The sequence below is a fragment of the Octopus sinensis genome, linkage group LG1 (assembly GCF_006345805.1).
Source record: "Octopus sinensis linkage group LG1, ASM634580v1, whole genome shotgun sequence".
Lineage (NCBI taxonomy): Eukaryota > Metazoa > Mollusca > Cephalopoda > Octopoda > Octopodidae > Octopus > Octopus sinensis.
In genome coordinates this window covers 82,776,788-82,798,007 of record NC_042997.1, presented here as the reverse complement: position 1 = coordinate 82,798,007, position 21,220 = coordinate 82,776,788, and the positions used below count along the sequence as shown (strand labels likewise).

The 21,220-nt window shown below is 34.7% G+C and overlaps 1 protein-coding gene across 2 annotated transcripts in view; it reads right to left on the bottom strand.

The window, feature by feature from the left end:
* The window catches only part of LOC115216589 (centrosomal protein of 162 kDa), an 85,713-nt gene that overhangs the window by 33,970 nt on the left and 30,523 nt on the right, over positions 1-21,220 (bottom strand). Inside the window, exons 10-19 of one of the 2 annotated variants that reach the window (XM_036502504.1) lie at positions 19,174-19,308; positions 13,767-13,997; positions 12,434-12,517; positions 11,240-11,334; positions 10,082-10,151; positions 9,284-9,421; positions 8,664-8,755; positions 4,631-4,757; positions 2,268-2,380; positions 79-287 (exon numbers count right to left, since the gene is read on the bottom strand). In XM_036502504.1, coding sequence (XP_036358397.1) covers positions 79-287; positions 2,268-2,380; positions 4,631-4,757; positions 8,664-8,755; positions 9,284-9,421; positions 10,082-10,151; positions 11,240-11,334; positions 12,434-12,517; positions 13,767-13,997; positions 19,174-19,308 — 1,294 coding nt within the window. The remainder of the gene's footprint in view (positions 1-78; positions 288-2,267; positions 2,381-4,630; positions 4,758-8,663; positions 8,756-9,283; positions 9,422-10,081; positions 10,152-11,239; positions 11,335-12,433; positions 12,518-13,766; positions 13,998-19,173; positions 19,309-21,220) is intronic. The other variant, XM_029786059.2, reaches the window with a different exon arrangement.

Sequence of the window (21,220 nt, the reverse complement as noted above, 5' to 3'; positions counted from 1 at the left end):
GAACTGTTGACCTTTTAGACCATAGACAACCATCTAATCAGTTCAGACAATTGCATACACTAGAAATGAAATACTAACCGCAGACTGTTAAGTTCTCGCAACAATTTCTGGTTTTCAGAGAACATTCTCTCTTCAGCTTTTTTCTGCAAAACTTTTTGCTGTTTGGCATCATTATACAGACGTTTGTTCTCAGCATCATAAGCAACTAAAAGCTTCTGATGTTCTTCTAGTTCTTTCTGAAAGTGATCTTCCTGCTCATTCAAATTTTTCCCATTTTCTCCAGATACCTGTATGGGATATAAAATTCATAAAAATATTCTAAACAAGTGTTACAAATGTAGTAAGGGATTTAAAATATTAAACTTAATAATTATATTGTCATAAGTTCAAAACTTACAGCAATCATTGTATTTATATCTTCAAGAAAAAATACCTAACACAGCTTCTGCCAAATTCAGGTTCCACTTCACAAATAAATGGTTAGGGTAGGAAGTACATCCAACAGTAAGAGTACGTGCTCCACCAATACTAAAAAGTTATAATTTAAAAAAAAAAACCTATCTTGTTCATGGTGAGTGTTAAAGGATTTATTGATTTAAAGTGTAATAGTGGATTGAATAAGATTAACGTTCCTAAACTTGGCGACTACTAATATTTTTCTTTCTATAAGATAAAAGTACTTCACATAGCATTTCTACTTTACTGAGATCATAGCTATGGCCAATACCAATGTTGCATAACTGGCCCGTTTAAAAGTACCCTTCAATCATCGGGCAATATGCTGTGCTTCAGAAGACCTGTTGAGTCAAATAAAATTGTAGTCATGGCTGATGCCAATGCTGCCTGACTAGCTTCCGTGCTGGTGGCACATAAAAAGCACCATTTGGTCAATGCCAGTGCTGCTTGACTGGCCCCAATACCAGTGGCATGTAAAAAGTACCCACTACACTCTTGGAGTAATTGGCATTAGGAAAGGCATCCAGCTGTAGAAACCTTGCCAGATCAGATTGAAGCCCGGTGCAGCCTCCTGGCTTGCCAGTCCTCAGTCAAACTGTCCAACCCATGCCAATATGGAAAGCAGATGTCAAACGATGATGATGATGATGATGAATGATTGTTTAGAGATAAGATGTTTGGGTGTTCAAGTATAAAAGGCAGCTTTAACATGCAATGCAATTTAGTCCATGATGTAAAGTGCTTGATGATGGAGAGGGCATTCAGCTAGAAAAGCCATGCCAAAAAGAGAAGAGTAAAAGATACGCTTCCTCTACAAACCACAGCCAAGGAAGGCAACCATCTAGGAGAGTAGTATAGGGGACTCATTAGTCTTACTGCAAACAATCTGTCAAGTGTCAGTGACATAATATAATGCACAGCCCATAGTGTAGAGTGAGTGGTTAGCAATAGAAAGGATATTCAGCTGTAAATAAAAATCATGCCAAAAAAAACATGACTAACATGAAAGAAAACATTTTTTCTATTGTTGTGTATGCAAGATGACAAAGGACCGAGACAAGTTGTATGTTACTGTGAAACCCACCAAACTTATGACAGCATAGAAAAGCAGACACAAGATGTCAATGACGATGGCAAAGGCAGCAGCCATAAATTTGTAAGAAGGAAAGAGTATAGTGGATTGAATTGACTGAAATACAAAGTTAACTGTAGAAGTATTTGAGGTCAGATTGTAACAACAAAATTAAATACTGCAAATTATTTAGTCCCAATACTCTACAGACAGGGTTATTAAATTTCCTAAATAATAATTACAAAATATCTACAAAGATAAACCTTATGTTTTAAAGTTGTTAAATTATAAGCAATCAAAAAGCATTGAACATCTAATGAGATCTCTTTGCACATATATCCTGAAGCTATGGCTATAGTTTTCTGATCTTATATAAACAGACTGGACTGTAAAATGGGTATAACATGACCTGACTGTTACATTATATTTCAGCACAAGCCACTGCACGACTGGATGATATATCTAAAGTACAACACATTTGACAGATTGGATATATTTTAATCCGTGTCATTTTACTGGCTACCTTCAGGCCAAAGTTGAATCTAATAAGAGCCAACAACAGTTACAATAACTCTGCAACAGTACATATAATCTATATATCTGATCAAACAATATTAACAACAATGTGCAATAATCCAAATTTGCAGAACCAGCCAACTCACATTTACATAGAACACAGACATTAAAAGGGAGCTGGATATTAAATCAGGGGAGAAGATATAAAAACATTAACTCTTACTTTTGAAACTAAAATATAATTTGCTTTTCTTAAGTCTTCAATTTCCCCTAGGAACTGTTGATTCAGTTGTTTAATGGATTGTTGGTATTTGTTTTCATTGCCAGCTATTTTAACTGAAATGAAAGAACAAAAGGGTGTAAGACAGAGGAAGGCATTTAGATATTACAGTGGAAGCTGTTTCGTGTGATCACTTTGGAACAGAATTTTTTAAATAACAATAACCAGCAGATAACATTAAGCAGAGGATACAACAATACCCTGAGTATGTTTGGGATCCACAAATCTTGATAACAATAAGTGTTTCACAACATTATTTGCAGTAATAAGAAGCAACTTCCAGTGATGAGTTTGTATGAAGGGGTAAAGACAAGAGCTAGAGTTGGATCAGAGCTGTCAGAGGAGTTTGCAGTGAAAGTCGGCCTGCATCAGGGATATGCGTTGTCACCGTTGTTGTTTGCAATAGTGGTTGATGTGGTGACAGAGAGTGCTAATGGAGATACTGTATGCAGATGACCTTGTTCTGATGAATGAGATGATGGAGGGATTGTGGCAGAAGTTTTAGAAATGGAAGGAGGTATTTGAAAGCAATTTTTGAATATTAATATTCATCAATAAGATAAGTAACGTTTTTTATTTAACAATATTGCTTAATTTTTTAATTGTATTATGCTTAATTATTATTATTATTATTATTGTTAAAATATTAATTCATATATAGTTTCTTGATAATTATTAGTTACGATACATATATCTATTTAATTTATTATGTTTATTATTATTTTTATGTGATTTAATATATTACATATAATTTACTTTGAGAAATAGTTTTGTAAGACAATATATTATCTAATAGTTATGAGGTTTATTTGTTACGTAGTATTACATTTAAGTAAATAAGCTTAATATTAATTGATATTTTGGTGAGTGTCATATTAAATCTATATATACTATATCTAAATTAATAATATAGTAAGTTTATATAATAGGTGTGCATATATTTGAACCATTCTCTATCTTTAATTCTAATATTGTGTATATAACTTAACATGAAGTACTAGTATTGTGTAAATAACTTAACATGAAGTTTTTTTAGTATATATTACTTAATTAGAATAAGATGTTTATTAAATAAATAAATTAATAAATAATTTAATTTAATGTATATAGATTAAATTATAGTATTTTAGTTTCTACTTGATGTATATTTTGTATTATATATATATATATATATATATATATATATATTATATATATATATATATATATTTGTGTTTTAAATAATTTAATTAATTGTATTTTATTTTCTAGTAATGATATAATATAGTTTGTTATTCTTTTCTTATATAAGTTAATTTTTATAGATATAATAAATATTTATACCTATTTATTCTATTTTTATTTACCCCAGAATATTTTGTTAAGATATTTTGTATATTTATTTATTTAATTATTTTATTGTTTTTATCTTTGACCTGAAGAGTGGCTATATTTAAATTGAATTGATTTTACTGTTATCAGTTCTTAAATATACCCACAAAACACATGTAGTCATTTTACCAAATATATACATTTTATTTATTACTTTGTACATTACTTAATTATTGGTATATGTTTTTATCTTATATTTAATTTTTTTCTATAGGATGTAATTTTTTCTATATGGTATAATTTAATTTTTCCATTGTTGAATTGATAAAAGGTGGTTTATTTTTCTAATTTATATATATACATACACATATATATAAAGAACCTCTTTAGTCACGAATGACCATGGAATTGCACCTAGAAAGTTCCTCTCCAAGGCACAAGTTCTGGCAAGGTTGTTTATGAAAGACCAGCAGTTGCCCATGCATACCAGCCTTCCTTCTCCACACCATCGATGTTATTCAAGGGAAAGTCAAAGACCAATACAACTGGGCACCAGTGACATCACAACTCATTTCTACAGCTAAGTGAACTGGAGCAATGTGAAATACAGTGTCGCTCAAGAACACAACACACAGCCCAGTCCGGGAATCGAACTCACTACCTCATAATTGTGAGCCCAGCGCTCTAACTGCTCAGTCATGGTCTTCCCTTACATAACACACAGCCTGTTAATAACTTTACTGAAGAATCTGAGCTTGTTATCCACACAGCCATGCCTGTACTTGACAGCTATGCCTGTGCAACACATTTTTCAAGACATTGAAGTACTAATAGAGATTTTCTAAAACCTAAATCGATGATGCACCTAGACAACTCTTACAGAACAGTTTGAGAATCACTGTAGTGTTAAAATATAAAACCAACCCAATAACAAAGAAAGAAAAAGGGGGAAGGTAAAAGAAGGAAGGAAAACTAGGGGAAAGAGGAAGAATTACCTTTCAGTTGAAATATCAGTTCTCTTTCTTCTTCCAACTGTTTCTTTAAAATATTGACCTCTGGATGAGCAATGTCATTTATGTCAGCATCTGTTGATTTCTTAACAATTGGTTGAAGTGCTCTAGACTGCAACAGACATTTATATATATACATACATAAATATACATATGTAATTAATGAGAGAGACAGAAGATGCCAGATGGATCGAACCAATTGCAGTGATCAATAAAGATTCTTGTATCTTCCATCTCTCTCATTAATTATATACCCAATGAACACTAAGCCAGTGAATGTGCTTTGCCGGCAAACTACCAGTTGTATGACTTTGGTATTTGCTGTTAAGACCAGCAAAAACTAAAGTCTAAGTAGGAAAGCAGACAAAGCACAAATCCCTTCAGGTAGATGGCCCTGCTCAGCATGTAGGAAAGGTGGAGGTAGAAGCTCCATAAAGTATTCCTGGTGCAAGTTATGGACACATAAGAGGTACAGCAATATCAGAGGAAGGTTAACAGGGAAAATAGTCTTCATGTGTGGCAGATGCACAGGTACAATAAACACTAGAAATATACAGGAAATAGACTCCATCAAATGCCAGTGAGGATACCAAGAAGTAGTTGATAGCTTTCATTATCTAGGTGACCAAGTCAGCAGTGGAGATGGATGTTCCAAGAGCATTGCTGCAAGAATAAGAATAGGCTGGGCAAAGTTCAGAGAGTTTCTAACTTTGTTAGCAACAAAGAGCCTTTCTCTCAGAGTGAAAGGCAGACTGTATGATACCTGTGTGCAAACAGCCATGCTACATGAGAGTGAAACATGGGCTGTGACTGCAGAGGACATGCCAAGGCTTGAAAGCAATGAAGCTAGCATGCTCCACTGGATGTGCAATGTCAGCATGCATGTATAACAAAGTGTATGCATCTTGAGAGAAAAATTGGGCATAAGAGGCATCAGATGTGGTGTGCAAGAGAGACGACTGTGCTAGTATGGTTATGTGATTATATTATTATATTATTATCATCGTTTAATGTCCGCTTTCCATGCTAGAATGGGTTGGACAATTTGACTGAGGACTGGCAAATCAGATGGCTGCACCAGGCTCCAATCTGATCTGGCAGAGTTTCTACAGCTGGATGCCCTTCCTAACGCCAACCACTCCGAGAGTGTAATTAGTGCTTTTACGTGCCACCAGCATGGAAGCCAGACAGCTGCTCTGGCAGTGATCCTGCTCAGATGGAGCTGTTATCACTCCACTGGCATGGGTGCCAGTCATCGAATTTGGTTCGTCAAAAGATAAAAATGAGAGCTCAACACTGCATTGGTGGATATATAGTTTTTGTATTTGTAAATTAAGGCTAACATTGGTTTTGTGCTAAGAAAAGCAGGAAAATACCCAAGTGCCTTAAAATTTTTTAAGTCAATCACATGGAGAAAGGTGTTTGCCTCCATTTTGGAAAACACATATGTATATATACATGATGAGCTTTTTTCAGTTTCCACCAACCAAATCCACTCACAGAGCCTTTGGCTATAGCAGAAGGCACATGCTACACAGTGGGGCTGAATCTGAAATCATGTGGTTGGGAAGCAAGAGTTCTCAAACACAACACAGCCATGCTTAAATGAGCAGATATGTCGAGTAATATGGGAAAAGAAACAGTTTTACTTGAATCCCTTTAAAAACAAACAATGAAAGAAGATATATTAATTTGATGCTGATCATTGATTATCATAAAAAAAACAAAACCTTATCAATCTGGCAGAGCTGGCGCCGAATCTCCAAATCTCTCCCGGCACAGAGAGCCTGCCGATGTGATCCAATATCATGAAGAAGATTACTTCTATCTTTGTTCTTTTTTACAGAAGCCATATGGAGAGCAGCAATGTGGTTTCTAAGTGATGTGTATGGATGAGGACAATTGCATAAAGAAGTGCTGATCTCTAACTGTGGAAGGAACTTGGGGAAGAGGTAGACCCAGGAAGACATGGGATGAGGTAGTGAAGCATGATTTTCAAATGTGGTGTCTCACAGAGGCAATGACAAGTGATTGTGACCTTTGGAGATTTGCTTTGCTTGAGAAGACTAGTCAAGCCAAGTGAAATCAAAAGCTGGTGTCATGTAACAGCATCTGTGTTTGTGACAAATAAAATCACCCATGCCAGTGACACGTAAAAGGCACTCACTACACTCTCAGAGTGGTTGGCATTGGGAAGGGCATCCGGCTGTAGAAACCAAGCCAAAATCAGACTTGAATTGGTGCAGTTCTCTGGTTTACCAGTTCCAGTCAAACCATCTAACCCATGCAAGCATGGAAAGTGGACATGAAATGATGATGATATATATTGTTTTCATGAAGCATTGTCTCATATATCATCATCATCATCATCATCATTTAGCGTCCGTTTTCCATGCTAGCATGGGTTGGACGGTTCAACTGGGTCTGGGGAGCCCGAAGGCTGCACCAGGCCAGTCAGATCTGGCAGTGTTTCTACAGCTGGATGCCCTTCCTAACGCCAACCACTCCGAGAGTGTAGTGGGTGATTTTATGTGCCACCGACAGGTGCCAGACGAGGCTGGCGAACGGCCACGCTCGGATGGTGTTTTTATGTGCCACCGACACAGGTGCCAGACGAGGCTGGCAGACGGCACGCTCGGATGGTGTTTTTATGTGCCACCGACACGGTGCCAGATGAGGCTGGCAGGTGCCAGACGAGGCTGGCAGACGGCCACGCTCGGATGGTGTTTTTATGTGCCACCGACACAGGTGCCAGATGAGGCTGGCGGACGGCCACGATCGGATGGGTTTGTTACGTCCCCAAGCACGAGGCCAGTCTATGCGGTACTGGCTACGGCCACGTTCGGATGATTTTCTTGTGTGCCACCGGCACTGGTACCACAAAGATACAAATTCCATTTATGCTCATCATTTTGATTTGTTTTGATTTGATTTGATTTGATTTTTGCGTTTAAATTCTTTTTTAAGCCAAAACAATGCAAGTTCAAAAATTTTAAATAAAGCCTGATGGGAGGGATGGATAGGTGGATGGATTGATGGATGGATATACACACACATACACTCACACACACACATCATCATCATCATCATCCTCTCTATCAACTATTCAACTATTTGAACACTCACTTTTCTATGTTTTTTCCATGCTGCTGGGCAGATTTTCCATGGCTGGATTCCTTTCCTAATGCTAACTACCATAAATGTACTAGGTGCTTTTCTTACACTCTGTAAAGTGATTAGCATGCGTGTGTGTTTGTGTGTGTTTGTGTGTGTGTGTGTGCACACATATATTTTGGCAGTCATCCATTAATTGCAGTGTTTATTCACTATTAAGTTTATAATTGTGTTTTACATTAAAGCATTAACATTTTTTATCATAATCTTTTGAATTCACTGATCTCTATATCTAGGAGTTAATCTAAGATCTCTGTTACCCAAGATTGACTGTGCAACTGGAAAGTTTCTCCTCAGAGCCCAGTCTCAGGTAAGGTTTCTTTTATCTTTTTTTTTTTTTTGAAGACTGGCTGTTGCTCACACAGTAAGTCTCCTGCTTCATGCCACATGTGTTGTGCAAGAAAAGACAAAGGCCTTGGTACAAACGCTATTTGTTGCTAGCTAAAAGAAACAGCTGGGCATGGTGTTGCCATGAGATTAGTTGATAGTGGAGGTGTTACTAAAACAATTTATCCTAGATTGATGGCAGCTGGAAAAGTATACCAACTGTCAGAGGCTCTACTGACTAGGATAATGCTCAAGGGTTCAATAAGAGAAGGACAACTATGGGAACAATCAGCAGCAACCTAGTAGATATATGTGCATGGATGTGTGTGTGCGTGTACATTTATATCTAGACAATGTATTATTAAATCAATATCATGTTTCCAAGCCTATATCCAGGTGGATATTAATATAGATTAATACAATGATCTTCATTTAAAAGAAAAGCATCTATTGACAGATGCTTTCTCAATTCATTAATCTTTAAAATTTCTCATAAATGATATATATTTTTTCTTACATCACTAAAATATTTTGAAAGTTGTTCTAAACTTTTTTCTGTATTCTTCGCTAATTCCATCTTTGATTTCACCAGTGCAACTTGGCTTGTTCCTGAAACAAAATACAAACTCATGTCTAATTTGTCGTCTTAATTTATGCTTCAGAAGAGCTTTCATACACTGAACTTAATTTAAATCTGTAATCTCATCTTTGATATTGATATAGTAACAACAGTTTAACCAGTTAACTCTTTTACTTTCCCCATCTAACAACCTGAGAAACTACTCACTACAAGTTCAAGACACTGATCAGTGTTGCATTGACCCAAATGATTTATTTGAACAAATGTTGAATGCTTGTGTCTGTGGCACACTGGATCAGGTTATATAATGGTGGTAGTTAGGTATTCTACGCATAATAATGTTACATTCAGAAGAAATCTGATCTGAGAATGATGCAAGAGCTAGTCAATGCAAACAAATATCCAAAAAAGGTTCATTAAACCCACACAAATTATGCTGTCAAATATGCTGAAGAAATCAAAAGACAAGAAAAAGAAAAGAAATAAATGAATGAATGAAAGAATAACAGAAATAAAGAAGAAAACGTGAAAGAACAAATTCAACACTCAAATCTCACCAGATGTCTTGCTTACTTCAGCAGATTTATTAGAATTAACTGAAGTTTTTGTTTTGGATCGCTGAAGTGAAACTGTCTTCCATCCATAACCTGAACTAGGTACATTGCTGTATTTGTTGGTCTTCTTTGACACATTGGCTGAAACAATTGTTAAATGTTATTTAAACGAGAATGGTTATGTAAGGCCAACAGAGGGATTAATGTAAGGTACTTTTAATGAAATGTTTAGTAAATATAGATGCATTTATGGTAAGCTCGTTGCTAATAATAGATCTGTCACAATTTGCAGCCATGAATTTGCAATAGTTTCATCAATTGTGTTATCAACTCATTGAATTAGGGTGAAAGTGGTTGGGTATTCCATAGACACATATAACCTTAATCATCAAACAGATCCAGCATAACACAGAATGTGACAAGGCTGCACCTTTCAATTACACATACAATTCATCCACATAGCTTCCATATGGTTTCTATTTACCCAATTTTACCCACAAGGCTTCAGTGAAACCCAAGGTTGTAGTAAAAGACATTTTCCCAAGATCCAAATTTTCATGATTTCATGTCGGCCATATGACATCTACATAATCACAGTGCAATCTGTGATAAATAAGGTGATATGTGAAGTAAGTGTGATATCATGATGATGTAATCTTAGTGAAATGTGATTTAAATAAAGAATTAAATAAGGATTTAAATAAGGAATAAACAGCATTATGTGAGATGAATTTTTATGAAAAGTGAGGTAAATGTAGTTACATATTAGGTATATAAAAGCAACTGATAGTTATAACTTACTTGTTTTACTAAGATCAGTCACAAGAAGACTGGGTTGCTCAAAGGTACCAATCTCAATATTCTGGGGTTCCTTCAATACAAAGAAGAAAATAAAAACATTACAAGTATCTTAAAACATTTTTAAGAACATTTTAAGTAAAACTTTTTTTTACCCAACATTACATTTGACTTTTTTACCAACCTCTTCTGAGAATTGAATGCTGGAGCTGGTGCATTACTGTACCAGCACCTGCAATCCTAGCATCTAATTCAGCCTCCTCCTGCTTCCCATTACATGTGAATACAGCCCCAAGAGACATAAACTTCTCCACTTGCTTCAATAATGTTCCACCAACATGCAGAATGCACTGGGAAGACTTTCTTGAGAGAACTCCTGTCTCAGTTTTCATAATATATATTCTCATGCCTTCCTTGCAGCACTCAGCAGCAAATCCATTCAGTGCATGCTGGAGATGACCTTGTGACAAGCCAAGTATTATCACGTCATCTGCAAAAATCAGCTGAATGATTCTACACCCACCAACTGCACTTCCACAACAGCAGCACATGTCAATCCAGTTCATAAAAATTTGTAGACCTCAAAATGGACATTTCATTGCATGCCACAGGATCTGCTGTGGACAGTTGTGCAAGAGTCTGAGATTAATAGATAACTTCTGGCTGCCATGAAGTCTCTACACAAATGGCCCAAATGTTTGTATTCAGGTAAATGGTGAAAATTTAAAATTTTCAATGTGGGAGTCAGACTCCAGTAGGGATACATATTATCACCTCTCCTTTCCATAATTTTTATTAATTAGGTTGACGTGTGTGTGTGTGTGTGTGTATGTGTGCGTGTGTTTGTGTGTGCATGTATGTGTGTGAGAGTGTCTGTGCATGTGTGTGTGTGAGCATGTTTGATCATCTTCATCATCATTATCATCATCTTTCCATGTCCATCTTCCACTCTGGTTTAAGTTGAACAATTTGGATTAACACAATCACATGTTATAGCTTCTTCCACTCTTTCTCCACCCCACCCAATTTCCAGTATCAGAAGTTCTGTAAAAGGCCATAGGCATTGCCTTTCTTCCTCCTCAAAGCATATATGTAAAGAAAATCAAAAGATGGGTTGTTATACATTAATGTTTAAAATAGCTGAGAAAAATGGTTACTCACAAATGGTGCTGACACTGATGAAGCTGGTTCATTGTCGATGACAACAGGACTGAGGTCAAAACCATAAATGTTTCCTTCAGAATTCTCTGCTAAAGTATACAACAGAGACCAATAATCTTTGAAACCCAAACTATTGACTTAACGGCATTTTTGTTAAATTCTATATTAGAGATGCACCCAGCCAAGCAACCAACTGAAATGTCTAATGATGCTCAAAGAAGCAGAAACCTGGATTTAGTAATTTCACTGTCACTGCTATATAATTTTCATCTGAAATTTTAATGATACTCTTCTGTGCTTTTTATACATCTATATAAGATACTTTCTCAAGACAAATACCACAGTTGTATGCTTTTCTAATGTGTATGCATGTTAAGTAAGACATACAGAATGCTATTTTGAAATAATACTGCTTCTGTCACTAAGAATAAATTTTTATCTGGTCTACTAACTATTTGTGACACTGGTGGTTTGTTAATTATTGTTTTTCTATATCATTAGAGGCTAAATTGATCCAAGTATGTGGTTGCTAGTGAAATTCAGATTTAGCTGGGGTACCACCTTGAAATGTTCAATAATTCAACCCCAGTACATATTTTCTTTTAAAGTCTGGTACTTATTTCACAGGTCTCTTTTGCTGAACTACTAAGTTACAGAGATGTAAACAACCTAACACAGTTATCAAGCAGTGAGAAAGAAACAGACACAAACATAAAGGTACACACGCACATACACACATACATACATATGTACATACATACATACATACATACATACATACATATACGACAGGCTTCTTTCTGTTCTTATCCACTAAATCCACTCATAAGAATTTAGTAAGACCATGGCTATAGTACAAGACACTTGTCTAAGGAACCACACAGTGGGACTAAATCATATGGTTCAGCAGGAAACTTCTTCCACATAGCCTGAATCATTCTGATACATTTTTTTTCTTTTATTCATCCACTATATCTTTCTGATCTTTTTCAACATTGAAGTGAAGTAAAACTGTTGACCAAAACAATAGTCAAACCACTGAATTGTAAAATTTAAACCTACTATTGCAAATACCATGTTTTGCCTGGGGCCACACTGCAGGCAAAGACTTACACTAATGAACTTTCACACTTGTTCTCTAAAGAATTTTATGTGTTTTAAACACTAAAAGAATATGAAAATGCTGAAAGAGAAACTTACCATTTGATATTCTCTGATTTAATTCTGTTTTCTCTGATTCTTTCACTAGACTTTCATATGTGTTGTTTTCTTTAGCCTCTGATAAAACAAACACAAATTATTAATTTAAAGAATAACATCCCCAATTATTAGCTACAAGATTATCTACAGAATAAAAATGTGCAAATAAAATAACTCGTATACTAAAACTTTGTAGACTAAAATTAAATTCATTATGCAAAAACAGGAATACCTCAACTTACACTGTTAACTGGTTCCAAAACATGACTTATCTCAATAATTGTGTAACACAAAAAAATCATTTTAAGAATTTTATTAGCTTATAACTTTTTTAATAAATGGTTTGGGTTTGTACATATTTTCATGTGTATTTTATTTGATTTCAGGTGCTTTTTTATTTTTATATTTCTATGCTTTTAAATATGTTCACTGAGCCCATCATAAAGTCAGATAAGTCAACTGAAGTTGAGGTTTATTTGATCTTAGGTCAAAAGTGGCAAACAACATTAAGTTGAGGTATACCTGTGTATATGGTTTGTGTCAGGGTACATGACTTAGTGGTTAGGGTATTTGGATTACAATCGTAAGATCGTGAGTTTGATAACCAGCAGCATGTTGTGTCCTTGAGCAAGACATTCTATTTCACATTGATCCACTTCAATCAGCTGGCAAATATGAGTAATGCCTTTATTTCAAAGGGCCAGCCTTATCATATCCTGCATCACATTGAATCTCTTTGAGAACTACATTAAAGGTATGCATGTCTGTGGAGTGCTTAGTCACTTGTATGTTAATTTCACAAACATGTTGTTTCATTGATAGGATAGACTGGAATTCTCATCATCATGACTGACAGAGTGCCAGAATATGGGTTATTTTTGTTTTTGTTTTTTTTTTGTTGTTTTTTTAGCAAAAAAAACTATATTCTAATTTAATGCTTAAAGTATCAATTCTGATAAGGCTTAATGACATTTCATCCATCTCTATGTTCTGAGTTCAAATTCTGCCAACGTTCAGTGGAACACTGGGGTCAATGTGATTGACTTGCCCCCAACTCTGAAATTGCTGGCGTTAAGCCAAAATTTGAAATCAATATTAATGATGACAATTTTGAAATGAGGTACAAAACCACAAATTTGTGGTTTGAGGTATAGCACATTAAATTACCCAAGTACTTTACTGGTACTTTGTTTTATATAAATCACAAGATGAAAGGTAAAGTCTACCCCCATGATAAAGACAAGAATGTCCTACAATCTCAATCCTCTTCCATATAAATTGTAGGCCTTATGACTAAGAATAAAATCAATATAATTCTAATACTTACCAGTATTGAGAGTAGCATTTTGAATATGTTCTTTAGTATTATTTTTAAGATGTGTATCATTAGAAAACTGAACAGAATCATCCACAAGGTAGTGTGGCTGCTTTGTGTTCTCAACAACCAAATTATTTGATGGAAGTATTTCATTAGCTGGAAGAGTTGATGACAAATTAATGTTGTGTAGAGCATTATGAAGCTCTTTGATTTCTTCATTAGTGACGGTTCCCTGAAATACTGAACAAATATGAAGATTATATATATATATATATATATATATATATATATATATATAGAGAGAGAGAGAGAGAGAGAGAGAGAGAGGGAGAGGGAGTGAAAGAGAGAGCAATAAGAAAATAAAGGGGATCAATAGGTGTAGACATTATATTATGTCAATTTATCTATTTATTTACTAAAATGACAATTCCAACAAATATACATGCATGTATCATGTTTGGATTAACTATATATATATATACATATATATATATATATATATAATATATAAATTAGAGAAAAACTACTATTATGTAATTCAAACAATGATTGACATAAACCAAATCATAAAGAAAAAATAAAATATATTATAAAACATATAACTAGATCACAAAAAGTACAAACAAATGAATAAACAATATATAATAAGTAAAAAGACTACGTGTGTTTCGTGGCTATAACTTCAATTCAAATTACAATTAAATTTAAATTTAATCAAAAGACAATTCAATTTAAAAGTATAGTCACTCCTCAGGTCAACAATAATAACAATAATAGTTAAATAAATAATCAAATAGAATTAAACAATATTTCTTCAAGAAATAAAATCATGATTGTTCTTATAGAACTTGGTCCTACTTTTTAAGTTTCAAATTTAGTTAACGGAGTTTCTTCTATAAGAACAATCATGATTTTATTTCTTTAAGAAATATTGTTTAATTCTATTTGATTATTTATGTGACTATTATTGTTATTGTTGACCTGAGGAGTGACTATACTTTTAAATTGAATTGTTTTTTGATTAAATTTAAATTTAATTGTAATTCAAATTGAAGTTATAGCCACAAACATACGTAGTCTTTTTACTTATTATATACTAGCAAGGATACCCAAGCATTGCCTGGTTACATTCAATTGAAGAATTAGACTTTTCTGTTATATTTTCTGTAATGAACTGGAATATCTATGTTTCGAATTTCATCAAAATTGCAGATGAGGGTTATTTCCTTCTTTACACACCCTAAAAAAATTGTAATCGTGCCACATGTATCCCATACTACTGATTTTTATGTGCATATTCCAAAATTCCAGTCTTATTGAACCTGTTAAAAACATTTTGCTCCTGAAAAATGAAGGTCATGGAGCTCTAAAATGTGAGAGTTAAGGCCCCTGTTGGGGATGGGCATCTTAATGTCAATCAGAGAAGTTGAATTGTTGAGAATCTTTTTAACTTGGGTCTTATATCTATTGTTTGAATTTGCTTGAAATAGGAAATATATGTTCACTGGGTTTGTAAAAGAGAGCAAAGCTACAGGAAACCAAAAGACGAATGATCACAATAAGCAGTCAGCTACCCTACCCTAGTCATTAGCACTCCCAGTGTAGGATTCCTCACCATCCAGGTGACAGGCACAGCCGTAAGATGCATTACGAATCTATAGCAATTGGAAGGGCGTGACCCAACTGAAATCAACATTAACAACTGTGTGACGTGAGGGCTAATGAGAAATGAAAGTGTCACCTCTGAAGTTTGCAAATGACCACTATACTGATACATAACTGGACAGAATAAATTTACAATCTATAAATGTCTTTGAATAACCAGTCACTCATCTGGGAAGGCCTTGAAATCAATGTTACCATCTGGGGACTATGTGTGACCCAGTGATGATTAAAAGACTGAAAGGAGGTCTGCAATCAAATAACTTTACTCAACACTTTGCAACTGAATCAGTGGAGGCAAAGATGCCTCTCATTTACTTGACAATTTATGCAGCACATTGTAGAAATCACAATGTAAGTTTGTCAAAGCAAACTGTTACACTGTTGTACCATTGAATTAGAAATAATGCTCAACTTTTATGCTCAAGTAACCCTACAGCTTCCAAGAGCACAACTGTATTCGTTTTTGCTTAGATAAAATGACAAAATTGTGGGCGTTAAGTCCCCATGGCGGGGTCTTTCTAACTTGTAAGAAGATGAAATTTTATAAATATGACTTAATTTGGGTCTAATATCTATGGTTAAAATTTCATCAACAGCAAAAATATATGAATTGTCATGGGGGATATGGCCCTTATGCATAGAATATAATTTCACAATTTCATAAAGATCCATTCAGTACTTTTGACCTAGTTTTGGATCATAACAGAAATGACTAAAATTTGGAAGTTAAGGCTCCCATTAGGGTGTTATATATATATATATAATATATATATATATATATATATATATAATATATATAGATAGATAGATAGATAGATAGATAGATAGATAGATATAGATATATACACACACACAAATACAAAGATAAATTGATAGATACAACTGAGTGGGCAAACAAAGATATGAGACACGGCCTAGTGCTTTTTTTATGTTGATCAGCCTGGTACTTATTCTATCAGTTTCTTCTTGTGAAACCAGTAAGTTAGGGGGATGTAAATAAACGAACACCAGTTGTGAAGCAGTGATGAGGGAGAAACACAAAGACACACACATAGACTTACATATATACATACATATACATACAATTGATTTCTTTCAGTTTCTGTCTACAAAATCCACTGACAAGGCTTTGGTTGGTCTGAGGCTATAGCAGAAGACACATGCCAAGTTACCAAACAATGGGACTAAACTGAGGACCATGTGTTTTGGAACCAAGTTTGTACCACACAGCCACACCTGCACCTATGTATGTGTGTGTGTATGTGTGTATATATGTATGCATGTAAATATGTGTATATATATGTGTACATATTACATGTGCATCTATATATATACATCTAGACATATATGTATACACATACATGTATATCTATAGAAATACATCTATACATATACATGTATACATATACAGCTATATATATATACATGTATATATATATATATATATACATATATATACATCCATATATATACATGTATATATATATATATATATATACATCCATATACATACAATAGAGAGATGTTTTTGTTTCACTTTTAACACGTAATACTGAAATAGTGGAGAAGATATGATATTGCTGTGGGCAAGAAGTTAAACATTTTTTTTTTGCCCATGACACTACATGGACCCTAAGTAAGGCATGCGTAAAATTTGAATGAAATTGGTTGTGTAGTTCTCAAGTTTTAGGGAAACACACAGACAGAAAGACAGGCAGACACACATTCTCAGTTTTATATATATATAGATTGTTTATTCATTTGTTTGTACTTTTTGTGATCTGTTATATGTTTTATAATATATTTTTTTTTTTATTTATTTGGTTTATGTCAATCATTGTTTGAATTACATAATAGTGGTTTTTCTCTAATTTATATATATTATATACTAGCAGTATCGCCCGGCGTTGCTCGGGTTTGTAAGGGAAATAACTATAAAGCACTTTTAGAGAGTTATAGCCAAAAAATAGCAAAAAAAAATGGGAAAAAAATTATGGTAAATTTTTTTTTTGATAGTTAAAAAGGCCGAGTTGCGTCCCCTACACCATCTGCGGTTTGTGTTTCTGATTGTCGACCCCATGTCGAATTTATCGATCTTTTTCTGAACTGGGGGAACTTTTCAAAATTTTCGCTGCGTTAGTTTTCAATTATGACATTGGGCTATGTGTGTGTCAAGTTTCATCAGAATCGGTTGAAAGCCGTGGTCAGAGTGAGGGTACAAGCAAACAGACACACAGAAACACGCACAGACAAACTGCCGTTTATATAGAGAGAGATTATATTGTGAAATTTGATTTAATACTAAATTGAATTTTTCCCTGTAAGTTTGGAGTTATACTCCCTAATATTATTATATATATATTAATGACGATGATGATGATGATGACGATGACAGTGTGTGTGTGTGAGATGAGCAATGTTGAAACTTAGATTAGTTTTCAATAACAGCAGCACCTATTACTGATAGAAGTGCACGCCAAGGTATTTGTGATACAATAAAGAATCCAGATAAACATTGTTCTCTTTCACTCATTACAAGGCCTAGCAAGGACTAATAAGTGAGTGTCTATTTTCAGAATGCCAGCTAAATTTCCCTCAAATCACACACCACCATTCAAAAAAATAACAGAAGATACATTAAACATTGTGGTTCTAAATATATAAACTGTCAAGATGGTCACAGCTGAAATATTTTTTATTGTAAATCTGATCAATAAGAGCTAACCTGAAAATAAACAACAAAATGTGAATTACTTGTACTCAGTTCCTTGTCAACAGTCCTGAGACATATTACATGCAGTTGAATTTAGATCAAGTCAGCCTTGCAGAGATATTCTCAAAACTATATTCACTATGAGAGTTAAACTTGGCAATGCAAGACAACGAAGTACTAACCAATTTTACAGTGTTTCTACTATTTACAACACTGATTTTCTCCACCCTGGGTACTTGTGGACAGCAAAGTTCACTTGACTATTGATTATTGACTATTAAGCATTTTGGGTTTCGCCAATGCATAATCATATGTAGCATTTCAATAACCTATCTGTCAACTAGCTGTAATTCAATAACTGAAACAAATTAACTTTCTGGCTTAATGCCTTACATCATCATCATCATTTAACATGATGATATATAATATATTTTACTTATTATATGTTTTCCATGCTGGCATGGGTTGGATGGTTTGACAGGAGCTGACTAGCTGAAGAGCTGCCTGGACTCCATGCCTATTTTGGCATGGTTTCTATGGCTGGATGCCCTTCCTAACACCAACCATTCTACAGAGTGTACTGGGTGCTTTTACACAGCACTGATACAGGTGTGTTTACATGGCACCAGCAGCCACAAGTCTGCAAGATTAGGAATGTTCAGCTGGAGAGGGATGTAGGCAACATGCCTGTATGCAAGGACAATCACGATTTTACTTAGTTTGATATGCCTTCTCAAGCACAGCAATCTGCCAGGAGTCTTAGTCCTCTGCCATCCCCTCTGTGAAGTCCAGCATCTGAAGATTCTTCCTCACTACTTCATTCTATGTCTTCCTGGGGCTACCCCTTCCACATGCTCCCGCCATAAGTAGACATCAATTTTTTCTAAAAATGATTTTTCAAGTAAAGCTAGTCACAGCAACATTTTAAAGATTTGTGGATTATGGAATTTCACATGTCAATGATAACATGAGGTGACAGGAGTAAAAAAGTCTATTATGATTTAAAAAAACAATTATTTCAAGAAAATTTAAAACTACCTTGATTGTCTTTCTGAGAAGCTTGGTTTTCAGTTTTGGCAAAACCTTCTTTGGTTGCTGCTGGAGAAGTAACTTCAGCAGGAGCAGATGTCCCCGTTGTATTTAAAGAAGATCCCATTGAGTCAAGCAACATAACTAATAAAAATAAGAAGAAAAAAAGAAATTATAAGAATTCAATATCTTCTTTTTTTTTTCTTTTACCTGTTCCAGTCATTAGACTGTGGCCATGCTGGGGAACCATCTTGGAAGATTTTTAGTCAAATGAATCAACCCAGTACTTATTTTTTGTTAAGCCTCTATCAGTCTCTTTTTACCAGACCACTAAGTTATGGAGTTGTAAACACAACAACACTGGGTGTCAAGTGGTGAGAAGACAACAAATGCAAAAGATACACACATATATATAGGTGCAGGAGTGGCTGTGTGGTAAGAAGCTTGCTTCCCAACCACATGGTTCCAGGTTCAGTTCCACTGAGTGGCACTTTGTGCAAGTGTCTTCTGCAATAGCCTCAGGCCAACCAAAACCTTTTGAGTTGATTTGGTAGACAAAAACTGAAAGAAGCCTGTTGTATGTGTGTGTGTGTGTGTGTGTGTGTGTGTGTGTGTATGTGTGTATGTGTGTGTGTGCATGTTTGTCCCTCTCCATTGCTTGTCAACTGATGTTGGTGTGTTTACGTCCCCGTAACTTAGCAGTTTGACAGAAGAGACCAACAGAATAAGTACCAGGCTTGCAAAGAATAAGTCCTGGGGTCAATTTGTTCGACTAAAGGTGGTGCTCCAGCATGGCCACAGTCAAGTGATTTAAACAAGTAAAAGAATATATATATATATATTATATTAAATTAGAGATAAAACCACTATTAGGCAAATCATACAATGAAAAACTTAAGCAAATACATAAGATTAATTAATTTATATTATTTAAATACATAAGATTAATTAATTTTTCCCTGTAAGTTTGGATTTATTCCCTAATATTTTATTATATATATATATATATATATACACACACACAATGCACACACACATATATATATATATATAAAATGAGCTTCTTTCAGTTTTCATCTTCCAAATCCATTCACAAGGCTTTGGTTAGCCCAAAGCTAAAGTAGAAGACACTTGCTGAAGGTGCCACATAATGGGATTGAACCCAGAACCAAATAGTTGGGAAGCAAGCTTCCTACCATACAGCCACGTGGTTTTGTTAAATCAGACACAAGACAATATTTTTTTTTTCTATGGGGATGGGGAGACCTAGAGTTAACTGAACTGATCTTAGAATAATTCTGTCACTTATTGTATTGCCTGATAAAGATAAAAAGTAAAGATAAAGAAATGTATAAAATAGACTATAGCATACTGCTTTTTATCAATAATACTTGTGTGAAACAAAATTATAAATAACATATTTTTCAAGATGTTCAAGTATTAGCACAGATATGGCTATGTGGTAAGAAGTTAGTTTCCTAACTACATGGTTCTGATGGGGTTCAGTCCCACTTCATGACACCTTGGGCAAGTGTCTTCTACTATAGCCTCAGGCTGACCAAAGCCTTGCAAATGGATTTGGTAGGCAGAAACTGAAAGAAGCCCATCATTAAGCTGGGCATAAGTCTGTTAATCCAGTAATCATTAATTAACAAAGTTAACATTTTCGTTAACAATTTAACTTCTAAGTTAACTTTGAAAATCATTATTGGACTAATTAACTTCTATTAACTCAAGTCTGTTAACCCAAAACTCATCTACTGCAGCCCCTTGGTTGATGCAGATTTGGCAAGCATCGACAAAAGATTTGCAACCCTCCTGGACAATGAGGAATGCCAACCGGCTGCTACCTTCCACCCCAGGTTTTGATTCATCTGGTTGGATAGGCATGATAGCACCAAGTTCACCAAGGTGAGGAGAAGCATGGAGGATAAGGTCAAGGAGGACATAAGGCAGCAGTCTGAGGAAGTGAGCAACAGTGGAGGCAGCAACAACAAAGCGGAGGATGACTTCTTCAGTGGCATCACCTAACAAAAAGAGAGCAAAGCCACAGGTT